Below are 13,802 nucleotides of genomic sequence, written 5' to 3' on the forward strand. Positions count from 1 at the left end.
CCTTATAATCGCAGTGAAGATTTGAATATTTATTTAATTTTAACCTTTATTCCTTGTACTCAGTTGTACATACAGAACTTCACCTGAAATCAGTAAATACAGAAGTATAAACATTAGCTTATGACATATTTATGAATTTTATGGGTTATCATTTATAGTGGGTTTATAAGCAACTTCTGCTATATGGAAATATTTTATTTTGAGTTCTTGTTTGCGTTCATAATGTAGTTCTAGGTAGGTTCAAGATGCTGGTTAACCTTTGAAATGTATTACTTGCCTAGTGCTTAACAGAGATAGATGACGAAGAAGTGCATATTAAAGCCTCTCAAAACACAGGATCATCAATCTTCAAGTAGCTCGGCTTCATGCAGCGCGCTGCTATCCAGGATGCATGAGGCATATCTACAGCTCATGGAAGCCTGCTGTAGCCAGCCTCCTGCTTTTGCAGACTCTCAGTGGAAATGTCAATTGGACATTACCAACTGCCTCTGCCTTGCTTTAATATCTCTTCAATAATTTAATATATTGTCTGACACTGTGTGCTGAACTCATAACCTATCGCTTATTATTTTATTGACTTGATTGCTCTGACTCTAGAATCTCAGTCTGTGTTTGAATCCTACCGCTCACACTTTGTCATATTTTCTCCTTGGTCATACAGGTAATTAAAACCATAAGCTTATAATGAGTAACATAGCCATAATAGGAAAGGTTGTCGGTCATCTTACTGGTAGTCCTTGAATTGCCCTGGCCTAAATTTGTACGTACAGCATTCCCAACTTTGACATGAAAATTATACATTCGGTGAATAATGCATGTACTTTTTGGAAAGTCAAATTAAAAACAAAATCAATTGGTTAGCATTAAAGCCTCATGTAACTCTTTGATGTCAGCCATTCCTGGCATGCCATTAATAATGGGCTGCGATAAAATGTTTAAAGAGGTCTTGGTACTTTATAGAATTCCACGAGCCACAGTTTCTTCTACTGTTCTTAACTTTGCAAAGGAACCTCAGTGAGCTGCCTCCTGTCTTTGTTGGAGTTCCCAGTGACCTTCTTGGAGAGAGCTCTGAAGGAGTTTGCACCCACACTGCTCTGGCTGTCGGCTGCTTTTCTGTCTTGTGTGCCTTCAAAAAATACTGCCTCTGATAGCTTCTTGAAGCATTGATTTTACACATGTAGCAAAGTTAAGATATAAAACGGACTAAACTGTAAATATCATTACAAAAAAGTGTAAAGTGATGAAAACAATTTACAGCAGTTTCAGGTAGCAACAGAAAAGATTTTTTGTAGTTGTGGCAGCACGCATTTCTGCTGTCACTGCGGAGACTGCCTTCATTTAAAAATGGGAAAATGGCATTATTACAATAAGTGAAACTATTGAAGCTAGATTTAATTTTCTTCATTTTTTTTTTTTTATTTTTTATTTACTATCTAGGATGAGGATCGAACAGAGGAGGACAACAGCAGAGTTGAGCCTGTTGGACATGCAGACACTGGTTTGGAAAACGCGACCAATTTTTCCCTGGAGTAAGTTACTGGCAGAACACATTGTTTTAATGATGAGTCTTGGGGCTGAACACAGACTAGCAAAAAACTCAGAATAATATGAGTTATACTGTTCTTAAGCAAGCAGGACAGCCTTTTTTAGGTCATATGTAGTTTTGTTTTTATGCAGTTTTCTCCATGCACCCTTTCAAGGCAGTCTTTAAGCACTTTAAAAAAGCCTGTCTCAAGGATGTACACTGGACGCTTGGCGTTTCTAAGTGCTGATGCTAAGTGCTGATTTTCTGCTTCAGAGAAGATGCTTATGTGATGGAACTCAGAAAACTTGGCGGAAGGAATAGGGTCAGTGCTAGCACAAATAAATCAACAGGCAAGAATTTCAAAGAGGAAATTCTTAATACCTGTCAGCAGTTCGCAGTCTGCTCAAAAGACAGATGTATGTGGGGTCTCATAAGTTACATAGTCAAATGCTTATAATTTCTGAATGGATCAAAACTTATGTTGTTTAGGACTGGGAAATTCCTATTTTTTAAAATTCAATAAAGGATATTTTATTTCATCACAAGATATAGCAAGCATTTCATTGCACAGAACTGAACCATACCTCACTATGGAATTAATGAGAAAATATCTCTTCTACCCTTAAATTAAACCTTTAAAATTGATTAGAATTAATTTTGAAATAAAAATAAATCTTTTGCTCATATTATTTCCGAATTAACTTATAAATTAGGTACAGGGGGGTTAAATGTTAGATAAAGATCATAGTGACATCTATTAAGCAATACACGCTGAGTTTTACTCCATTCCATTTGCAAAAGCAATTGTAAATTCAAAATGCTGCCTGCTAAATAGAGTTTACAGAACTTCTGTCAAATTGAATGCTTCTTGGTGTTGCTTTTAACTAACTCACTGGCTTTTCATCATATGCTGCTTCATTCTTTTCTGTTTTGATATCATACTTTGTGTGTTTGTTTGAAGTACTTGGCTCGAAGTCATGAGAAAATCTGTGTGAGAAGCAGGATTGAAACAATATCTCGTAGGAAGGGATCATTCCTTTTCATTTTCCATTTTACAGAGCTTAACATTTGAATTTGGAATGGCGTTTTGTAAGAAAAACAGTAGAAGAAAAATGAGTACGTAGGCCTAGTGCATATATTGGAAAAAAGGAAGGATAGTGGCTCAAGAAACAGGACAAGTTTAATGGTGCAGTCTGCTTATAAAAACCGATGTTCTTTTGTTTAAGCAGGTTTTCCCCTTAGGACATTTCCAAGTGAATCCCATGGATTTTTCTTGTTCTCTTCCTTAGCTCTCAGTTTTTTCTCAGGAAAGTCAGAAGAAATGATCATAGGGGGCCACAGGCAAACCAACAGTAGATGTTTTTTCATAGACCTTTTTGGGGTGAGAGACGTCACTTGTTTCCTGTGAGCTGATTTGCATGAAAGTTAACGAAAATTTAGCCTTAATGAACAGTGAGAAAGAAATGAATTCAGCCTGTGCAGAAACTAGGACAGGAAACATTACCAAGTGCTGTAATGCTATCAGTCTTAAAAAAGTTTATCAGGAGCTGAAGAATAATACTTTTCTGGCTGCTGTCTCTCAGCTCTCCCACACTTTCAATACTTTATTGAGCTAAACAATGGTAACAGGGATAGAGAAATTCCGTTGTGTCATTTCAAAAATGAGTCAAAACCAGACCTAAATTGGGGCATAAAACAAATGTGAGGCCTACCTTAAGAATATTTAAAAAAAAAAATAATAATGTGGAACAAATGTAGAACACACTGGATTGCAGGATTTTTGTTGACTTCCTAACAAAATGTGGTCTGGTTATTCTCAGATTCCAGATTAAGCATGGCAAGCTTTTGTGATGGGCCACCATGTCATCAAGAGCCTATTGAAGGAAGTAGAAAATCTTTTACTGCTATCAGAGGGCATTGGTCTTGCTCCATTTCTAGATTAAGTTTGATTTGTATGCTTATTAAAAACAAACTTCTCAAAAATGTGTGTATGTATAATACATATGTATGTATTGGGCCAGGAAATATGGGAAAAGTATGTAATACTAGAGAGAGGCATAATCCAAAAATTTAGATTGTGGCTTTTGTTCAGATCTGTCTCTTCCAGATTTGCTAAGAGGTTTGGCCTTCGTGTATTATTTTCTCATCTGGGTATTTATAACTCTTTAGGGTCTCTGGGCTGTATTCCACCTTTCCAGCTGTGTGCATGTTTCAAACTCACCAGAAGATTTGGTCCAAATCTATTTGTAGAATCTTTGCAGATCTTTTCTGAACCTGTACTTTCCTCTTTTGCTTTTTCCCTCTTTACAGCAAAAGGTATAATTGAAAACTAGCTGGATGGCTGTTTCAGGAGGACATGTGGTTGTTTCGGAATGTTATAGCTAAATCCTACTGTGGAAACTTTGCCTCGTAAGGAAATACAGATACAGCAAGCTTTCAATAAAATATATGGAAACACAATAAAGCAAATAAATGCATTGTAAAATCAGAAGAATTTAAACAATTATGAATTAAATAATTCTTACTTAATTAAAGGGCATTTTTGTAAAGACAAATATTATGGCTTGGAATGGGGTCTCTCTACTATAAGCAAATAAAGCACGCTAGTACTATGATTAGGTTTTAGGCTTTAGGGGGAAAAATTGTATGTGGTATTTAAGATGTTTCTGCTCGGCACTACAAACAGTTACATTTAACTTCAGAATAAGGAAGAAATAAAACAACATTCATGTGATGATGATACCTATTTTTATAGAGTAAACTAATTATCAGTTGCTTTGATTTTTCACTTATTTTATTAATTGAACTATTTTTGCTGATTGATCTCCTTTCATGCCATCAGATTAGTATTCAGGTATGTAGTATTCAATAATGCTTTCATCACCATGACTTAATTTCTGGAGCATTTTTGTTTTTCTGTGTGTGTTTGTGTGGGGTTTTTTGGTTCATTCACGGTACATGTTCACATTCCCTCATTCATCGTTGTCTCACAGTGATATGGTAAAGCTCGTAGAAGTCTCCAACGACGGTGGGCCTTTGGGAATCCATGTAGTGCCTTTCAGTGCCCGAGGTGGAAGGTAACGTATCGTGTAGGATTTTAATTGAATCATAACTTGCTGTGTTTTATCTTAGTCATGTTAATTCTTTTATTGTGTGCCTTTGACTTATGTGAAATACTGAATTTTTTTAAGAAAGGCAGAAATGCAAGTTTACTGACTGTACTCTGTAATGTAAAGGCTCTGCTTAAAATGAGTTGGAATTGCAGAGTTGTCGTGTGATCCCTTGGGAAACTGAACTATGAGGATGTTACCTTTTGGACTCTTACAAATTATAATCTGCTCCTTTAGTTCAGGTGGATAGTTAGGCAACATTTCCCCACTGACTGTTTATAGCCACATTTTCAAAAAGAACAACAGTCTAAACCCGAGGCTTCCTGTGTCTGTGTTTGATAAGAGTGGAATAAAAACCAATTATCATACTTCTGATATTTAGTATTGTCCCATGTGTTGGGGTTAAAATGAAGTTGCAAAAACAGTTGAAACATTTTGGTTTTGGGGAAGATGAACCTGTTTGTATTAACTCACAAGCTGTAATGTTTATGAAGAGTGCAAAGAAAATCTACTTTAAAAAATCAAAATAATTTTGGGGACAGTACGCATCATCTCTAATGCTTTGGTAAAGCAGAGATTTGGCATTTAGTGCCTTTAATCAAAACACTAACAGTCTCAGAAAAATAGCTTAACTTTCATTGTAATTAGCGGTGGGTTTGAAGCTTTTAAGTGTGTTGAAAAAATTATTTATCACAAGTATAAGCAAATTTTATTTTGGTGCAGGGTCAGCAAGCACTCTGACCTGGCTTGACGTTTCTGTTCTCACTGCAGATGTCTCCAGCTTCCTCCCTCATTTGGGGACAGCTGTGTGTCTGCTGCTCTATTGAGCTTTGTCTGCTCTGAACTGAAAAAAATGCTGGGGGGAGAAGCTTGTGTTCGTGTCTTGAAAATGTGGAGGAGCAGCCAGAGGTGGAGAGGACCTCTCTGCTTCCAGAGCATTTCTCCTATACTTTGTATGTAGTAATGGAAGGAAAAGGAGAGGTCATTGCTCAGTATTGATTATAAACACTGCTGTTGTGCTGCTGCTTTACTGCCAGCTGTACTCACGTCCCTACATGCTTTCAGTGAGAACAAAGGCATTTTTCTCCAGCTGCCTGCTTGCAGTGTGGGGAGGGAAGGGAATACATCTATCTTCAATTTTGGAGGACTTGGTGTGTTCTTTTTCCTTTTTTTTTTTTTTTTTTCCCACTGCTGGGCCCCCATCTCTTTTGAACAAATAATAGACACTTGGTTTTACTTTTGCTAGATTCAGAGGGAGAGCAGATGCTTGGCAGGGATGCTCTTCTGCCCACTTCTTTCTCACTCCAGCACATGGCTGCTCTTTGTCCATCCTCTGGCTGCAAAGCCACTTCTCTGTGCTGCACTGAGCAATCTTACTTGAGCAGGGGATCTGCTCATTAGAAACCTAAATATACAAAACCAAAGTCAATAAAAGACTTTGATCAACAATGTCAAAAAAGAAAAGATCAGATGTATCGTATAACCTAGTGTATAGCTTTTTACACTGGCCCACCATGTTTCATATTTGTTTGGTGTTCAGTTACGGTTATGCTGTGTTTGCAGTTCTTCCAGTTCCTTTCATTCTCTTTTGAAAATGTTACTTTAACAAGCAATGGTTATTAAAATAATAATTTACTTTCAAAAGTGTAAAAACATACTAATACAGTTCTCCCTCTTTCCCCCCTGAAAAGCAAACACCCTAAACCTTTAAAAAGTATGTGCCACAACTATGTCCTTTGCTTATTTTGAGGAAATATTTGGCTCTTTCATGGTCTTTTGTGGTAGGCTTCAGTTTGGAGTAAGAATCTGTCTTCTGTATTGGCTCATGATTTTGAACAAAATTTGTAAAGATCTCTGCCTCATCTATGGAGATGCTACTGATTATTCCTACTCCTGGAAAAAAAACATTATTTTTATGAAAGAATAATAAAACCCCTCTTAGTTATTCTCTGGGAAATATTCTATTGATTTATCCAGACATGGTCAACACTTTCTTTTAGGGATATATTTGCCTATTATTCCTCTGTTTTTACTTCTACAAATACATCTGTCCTTTATTGGCCCTTTTGACCATATGCTTTGGGTAACAGTTTATTCACCTTGTCAAAAGAGAGGAGGGGTATACATATTCATCACCTTATGGTTGTGAAATTTTTCAAGATTAAATTTCTGTTTGCAAAATCAGCTTCCTTTTTGTAATGGTGTAAGTTCAGTCTTAAGCAGAATATAAGGCATGAAAAATGAAAGCAGAAAGAAAGAACAGAATGTAAACAGGAAAGTGTTTACATAAAGAGAAGAACAAGGAGGAAAAGAAGGAGAACAATGAGATGAAAGCAGAAAGGGAAAAAATTATCTAAATCTGTGAAGAATTGCTGTTAGCATCAGTCTGTCCTTCATATTACAGAAGAAAGTAGGTGCTCAGAGAGGACAGCAAGCACTCGGTCTGTTAAGAATTTAACATTTGAGCAATCCTGACTGATGGAAGAAGTTATGTTGATGCATATTATAGCATGATTTACTGTTATATGGCCTCTTCTACTTTTATGAGACTTTGAAATTTTCTTGAGCTCTAAACCATTGCTGCACTTCTGAAATGGTGCCATATCTTTCTTCGGGAGGAGGTTCAGCTGACACAAGGAATATATGAGATAACATCAGAAATCTCTGTGAATAGCAGTGGGGAAAGCTCCATAGTCCCAAGACTATTGTGAAGTTTGCGTTACTGGAACAGAAAAAGATTTTACTATTTACCTGAAAAAACTTTGAAAGAACTTCCATTAATAAATACCAGACATATTATTTTGATTCAGAGCTGTGAATTTGTGGGGCTTTGCCTGCTGTCCTTCCTATCAAAACATGCCGTGGAATCCATGATGAAATCTAAAACGTGGCAGCTAAAAATATTCAGTCTGTGTTTTTAGATTATATATCCTGAATGTCCTAAAAATATTAAAGAAGTCTTAGAAGGATGGGAAAACTAAGAGTCTGCATTTTCTTACTTTTTGCCGGTTTATATCACAAATTTAACTGATTTAATTAAGAAAAAAAGTTTTATTATAAAATTCATGTATACACAATCCCTGTGCTAGAAAATTTGTACACATTTTTCTGCTCTATGGGTTTTTGATTTTTCTTTCCTTTTTTTTTCTTTTTTCTTTTAGTAGAAGTGCCCTTCACTGTCTAGAACTTATGAAGCAGTTTATATTTCACTGTAAAAGTTTTATTCTTTTCCTCAAGACACAAAAACCCTTAAGTCACATCTAATGCCTATTGTCTATGCTGAGATTCCTTAATATTGCTTTCAAGGTGACATTCTAACAATCACATTGTATTTGATCATCCAGTAGGTATGTGTTACCTGCATCTCCATTTATTTCTTCTGCATTTCCAGCCTTTTAAGTCTCAGAAGTAGCTTTTGGTTTTCATATGCATTGGGAAAAGATTCCTGTGGAGTGAATGTACCATTCCCTCATTCTCTTAGCTGAATTCAAGGCTTTCTTTGTCTGATCTCATCCTTTTAAAAGTTGTATAAACTTAATTTGAAGTATTGTTCAAACTAAAAAGCTGAGGAATAGTTGCCAAAGATAGGAACTTGGTCCCGGACTTCAGGCATCAAAGCTGACAAAGTTATGTTAATATGCTACAGTAGCTCGGTGACATAAATGTTGTGTAAAGGAGTTGATGTCCAATTTAGCATTGATCAGCCACGATAATTTAACTTAAACAAACAAGCTGATTTGCCTACTCTGACCTCCTAGTCTCAAGAAATTTGCACTGTGTTTGTGTTCCTGTCAAACATCTCAGAGCTTTTCCATTGTTGCATAGTTTGTTTGAAACTGCTACACATCTGTTTTTGAATCCATCATTATTTTTGCCCCTTAATCTAGTTTTTGCCTTTTCATGTTAGTGACTTTCATAGACATCTAAATTGGTTATTTTCTCTTCTGCCTGATTTGATTACGTGCGGTTAGTTTGTAGGTAAGAGGTAAATAACTTCAGTGTGTACGTGCAGTGGGCAGTGATGGCTGAATCATAGTCTGGATGCTCGAAGTAATATTTTTATTACTCTCACACTATCTACACTGTCAGTTTTTATTAAGACAAATTATCATCATTTCCATACAGCTGGGTGGCATGTGGGGAGTTCACAATTTCAAAGAACTACTCAGACAAACTCAGGCAATTTAGACGTCAATAAAACACTTGCTGCTTATTTCTAGTTTTATCATTGGTTGTAATTTATACTTAGAACTGAAACGTTAACTCATGTAGCTGAGTTTATTTTAATTGTATAATTAGAGTAATGAACCTTGTGGAAATACAGTGGTGCAAATGCTAATATAATCTAAGCTGTTTACATTCCCAATTATGTATTTAAAACAAATACAAAGATAGAGCTTTGCACTGTGGTACTGTTTCCCTTTTGTCCCCTCCTCAGCTAATGCTAGTCTAAAACAGAGAAGGTACCAAATTTCCATTTATAAGTGTTGTTTCTACAGGCTTGCAGACTTGTAGAGTGTTTGCAGAGTGCAGAGGTTCACACAACATTTAACCCCGTTCTCAAAGAAGTTGTAAGTTAAGATATTTATAATGGAAGAACTTACATCAGAAAACTTGTGGTCTGACTTTCACTGATAATACTAAGCAAGTACAAATAAATGCACCCATATATTTGTATGCCACATGGTTGTGTTCAAACAGATATGTATGCTCTTCTGTATTTTACAGTAGATTAGTTTATAGGCTGACAAAATTTATATGGTTTTCTAATGTAGGAAAGGTAATTCTGAAACCGTAGTAGAGCTTACAGCTCCACTTTTCAGAATTAATGGTAGTACCATGTGGCAGGGAAGCAAAATCCAATTAGTGCTTAGGTTATTGCATGTTTGCCATAGCAGCTCTACCCTGTTTATCTGTGGTCACTGTAACAACAAACATGAATCCCTGTAATGCATTTTTTAGAGTAATTTTCCTGCACCTAACCATAGTTTGCTGAAAAAAATCTGTAGGAAATTGATAGGCTTTTGTTACTAAATTTTTCGGGTATATATGTTTTCCAGGAGTGTTTACCACGCTATGCAGAACTGTGTTCAGTAAGTTGTTTACAGAACTGCGTCTAAAGGGATCTTTGTTCCATGTGTTTGTAAAAAAAAAATAAAAATGAAAATGAAAAGACAGGCATTGTAAAGATCCTGGTTTCAAATTTGACTCAGGCTGTTCATCCAGCTTTGAATCTGTTCTCAGTGTCTTCAGCTTTATGTGCCTTGGTTAGCCTAGCTCTAACATTTGTTAAAAAGAGAAGTCCTCATGAGCACCATATGTTGTGTCTGAGATGAGCAATCTTGCATTAGTAGAACTTGTAGCCTTTGTTTAATGAGATTATTTGCAATTTTGACTGGTAGCACATTTATGTGTTACATTATTTTACCATTGGTTAAGATTAGTACAATTTGTACTAGATTTAAGGATTTAGCTGAATAAAGTTTTTAAAAAAATTACAAGCCATGCATAAAGATGTCTTGCATTAATAAAATTTGTAATACTCCTTCAGAATGCAAAACAGTGGAAAGTTGTTTTTCAAGAAAAATGCTATGCAAAAAATGATAGACCACTTGCTTTGTGAGTGTATGAGTATGTGAAGATGTTGGGATAAAATAATCATAGATTTTTGTGTTTTGTATTATTACTGTAATACTGACTCAGAGTATTGTAGTGGATGTGGAATTTTTTGATATTTAATACGTTGGTATTTTGATATTTCTAATATTTAAGCATATAAACAAAAGACCTGTTGCTGTTACTGTGTGTGTTCTCATGCAATCAGTGCATGCACCTCCAAATTCTGTATCTGTGGGCATTACAGTGGAGCTCACCCACAACAGACTACTGCTGGGCACGAAGAGAAAGAAGAGAAAGAGCAGACACGGTTCTTTCCTCTTCCCCTCAAATGTTGTGGGATGGTTTCTCTCAAATGTAATATTCACATTTTTGTATTGCTTGCTCTTTCCCTTGTAGAGATACCCCTTCAGTAACTTCACTTTGGGGCCCAAAGACATTACCCAAAGAAATTCAACAACTCACAAGTGAAAAAGTAGCCAAACTTGTTTTTTAACCATCAGTTTTAAATGTATGAAAACTGAAGTTCCAATAAAACTCATGTAGAGAGGGCATACAAGTATTTTTTATTTTATTAGAGAAATAGAAATACTTTTACTACTAACATTCATAAATACTATTTTTTTTTTCTTTCTGCAACTAAAAACAGTGTATAAAATTTTATTTTCTAGAATTATTTATGATGATGTAAAACTCTGAGATGGTGTTTGACACTTTTATTAGTGAATAGAAGGAAAAAGGGATAGTATGAACATTTTATAAATTTGTTTTGTTTTACTTCATGTGACACTTCCGCATTATTTTGAGCAAATGTTAGTATAATAAATGCAGCACAATGTAATCATTAAACTATTGTTTGACTTTTGTGGACTTGTTTTTTTACTTTTTTATTTTTTATTTTTTTCATGCAAACTGTTAACAGGAATGTGGGAAAGGCAAACAGGAAAACACCTTAAAACATTTAGATAATACTTCCGAGATTATATCCTAAAAGGTGTTTCACTAGCTAGGTGATCACTAGCTAGGTTTTTGCTTTGGGGAAAACAAACAAAGAAACAAACAAAGTTTATTTATTTATTTAATTATAATGGAAGACACAGGGTTGTTGGAAGGAATCTACAAAAGGTGGAACTTTCCAAAACCAAAGAATATCAACGTGGGATGGGGAAGGATAGGACTAGACACATACTAGTATCTGTTGTCTTTTTCAAGACTTTTTTTTTCTGAAACGCTTGTATTCTAGAGAGCTGATACTTTAGCTTTATGGAACCTTTCTAATCATTGTGTTTGCCACTGTTATTGTGAAGAGACAGATTGCTAATTGCAACAGCTGAGCTCAAGTTGAGCCCAATCACAGTTAGCATCAGTGACAGTGACTGCACCCCAGTGGTGCATCAGGAACAAGTGAGGGCACTGAAGGTTTGTCTCTCATGGGACCTGGACAAGTTGAAGGTTAGGTATGCAGTATGCTAGGCGTTTGCAAAATATACTGTATGAGCTGGAAACAGAATAGTGTCAGTTAAATGTTAATGTCTGATTCAAACGTCATTTGATGATTTCTGTTGTCAAAATGATTTATGTCGTTTTTCTTGGTCTGTTTGCATGTATAGATCCTTTACACTTCGTATCTTATTGTCTCCAGTAAGTTCCAAAGTGGAAATACTAAAAAAATAAATAAATAAAAAAATATTATTTCTCTTACTCCTTCATCTGGCTTGTAGAAGAAGCAGTATGACTATTCTGTAAAATAAATGTCTGACATATGTTGGTGGTAACTTGATAAATGAAGAATTTAAAGTGGAAGACTAAGTTAAAGTTAATTTTGCCTTTCTGACCCATTTGATGAAGTGCTCAAGTACATTCTAACTTTCAAGTGCATGAGAAGTCCTTTTAAGCATCATTGACTGCTCATTTTCTTTGAGGTATGTGTGAACTGAAGTGCTATGTTCACTGTAAGTTTTGTTCTAAAAGGCATATGTGGTCTTGCAATTTCTGCCATGCAGCTAAGGACTTTCCACACCATGCCTTGAAGTGACTTTTTCAAAAGTAATTCTGTTGACTAGGATGCTGTGAATTTGACCCTCTGATATGTCCTGTGGGATTTCATTATAAAGCTGATTTTCAAACAAACAAACAAACAAATGCAGTGTCGATGCAAGAATAATTCTGAAGATTGAATCCTTCTTCAAACCTAGAGTTCAGGTATAGAAACATCATTTACTTTTCACACAGTCCTACCAGTACCTAAGAAATCCACTCTTCAGGATCCATTTCATAATATCAGGTTGAACATTCATTTATATTTCCTTTGTATGAATGTCAGTAAGACAACATTGTACCTAAGCACTAGGCAGATGTGATCAACTCATAGCACAGAAGCTATCAGATACTAATTGTTTTCAGTCATTACTGAACCAATTCCCTGAAGATAATATGTTGAATTAAAAATGACATTCAAGTTTTTAATTTCCTTTTTGCTGTTTTGCAAGAAAAGTTAAGGTTTACAACAAAAGCATTTGGTTCACAAGAAATTCCTGAATCCTTTGTCCATCCTTTCATTATAGGGTGGTTATTACATGAGATGACCCCACATTTCACTTGCACAGGAGCAGTAGCGATGGCTATGGTATTCTCTGCTAATTCAGAAATTCGTATCTTAAGTTGAACTTCTTCAACTTTAGTTAACCATCAGAAGAGATGATGGCTGTCAGATATGCAGTGCTTCATGAAACCAAGTTCTACTTTTCAAACATCTAGGCCTTTTGCAAGAATAAATTTGATATCATCATGCTGCCTGCACTTTTTTACTTTTAAATGACATACCTGTTTCACCTAGGGTCTTCGTTTCATGGATAATGGATAGTAATTTAGGTAATGTTCATAAATTATTTGAAACTTTGGTATCCTACTCCCAGGTAAAGATGGTTTAAAATTTAGTTTATATAATTATTATGATAAAATATTAAACCAGTAGGATTTTATATGCTGCAAAATGTTAAATCTGTAATCACTTGTAATCTTAATGTTCCAGAACCTTGGGGCTGCTAGTAAAGCGGTTGGAAAAAGGTGGAAAAGCTGAACAAGAAAACCTTTTTCGTGAGAATGACTGTATTGTCAGGATTAATGATGGAGACCTTCGGAACAGGAGATTTGAACAGTAAGTTTATTTACTGCTACATTACCATATTTAATTTTTAACACTGCACAATGAAGTCGTTTGTGGCAATGTAGTATTTATGAAAAAATTGTCTAAGCTTGCCTTGGACATTAGTAGTAGTTTTCAATTAGCTAAACTACAAAAATTCAAGATAATTGCTGTCATTAGAATATATACACTTCTTATTCAGTTCTTTTTTGTGGTTTTGAATGTTACAAACTTCTTCTTCTTTCATTCACAAAGTGTTTGTCATGAAATTCTCACATGATTTTTGCTTTTATACTTGTAATGCATCATGTTCAATATACATGGACAACATGAAGACTTGAATGTATAAAAAATATTTGTGGTTTTGTATATGTGAAAACTAAAGTTACTTTATGGAGAAGCTTTC

The 13,802-nt window shown here is 35.3% G+C and overlaps 1 protein-coding gene across 24 annotated transcripts in view; it reads left to right on the forward strand.

The window, feature by feature from the left end:
* The window catches only part of PARD3 (par-3 family cell polarity regulator), a 444,438-nt gene that overhangs the window by 221,191 nt on the left and 209,445 nt on the right, over window positions 1-13,802 (forward strand). For all 24 annotated transcript variants that reach the window (XM_068673555.1, XM_068673556.1, XM_068673553.1 and 21 more), the window contains 3 exons: window positions 1,438-1,529; window positions 4,519-4,602; window positions 13,283-13,408. In XM_068673555.1, the coding sequence (XP_068529656.1) occupies window positions 1,438-1,529; window positions 4,519-4,602; window positions 13,283-13,408 (302 nt within the window). The remainder of the gene's footprint in view (window positions 1-1,437; window positions 1,530-4,518; window positions 4,603-13,282; window positions 13,409-13,802) is intronic.

The sequence above is a fragment of the Anas acuta genome, chromosome 2 (assembly GCF_963932015.1).
Source record: "Anas acuta chromosome 2, bAnaAcu1.1, whole genome shotgun sequence".
Classification (NCBI taxonomy): domain Eukaryota; kingdom Metazoa; phylum Chordata; class Aves; order Anseriformes; family Anatidae; genus Anas; species Anas acuta.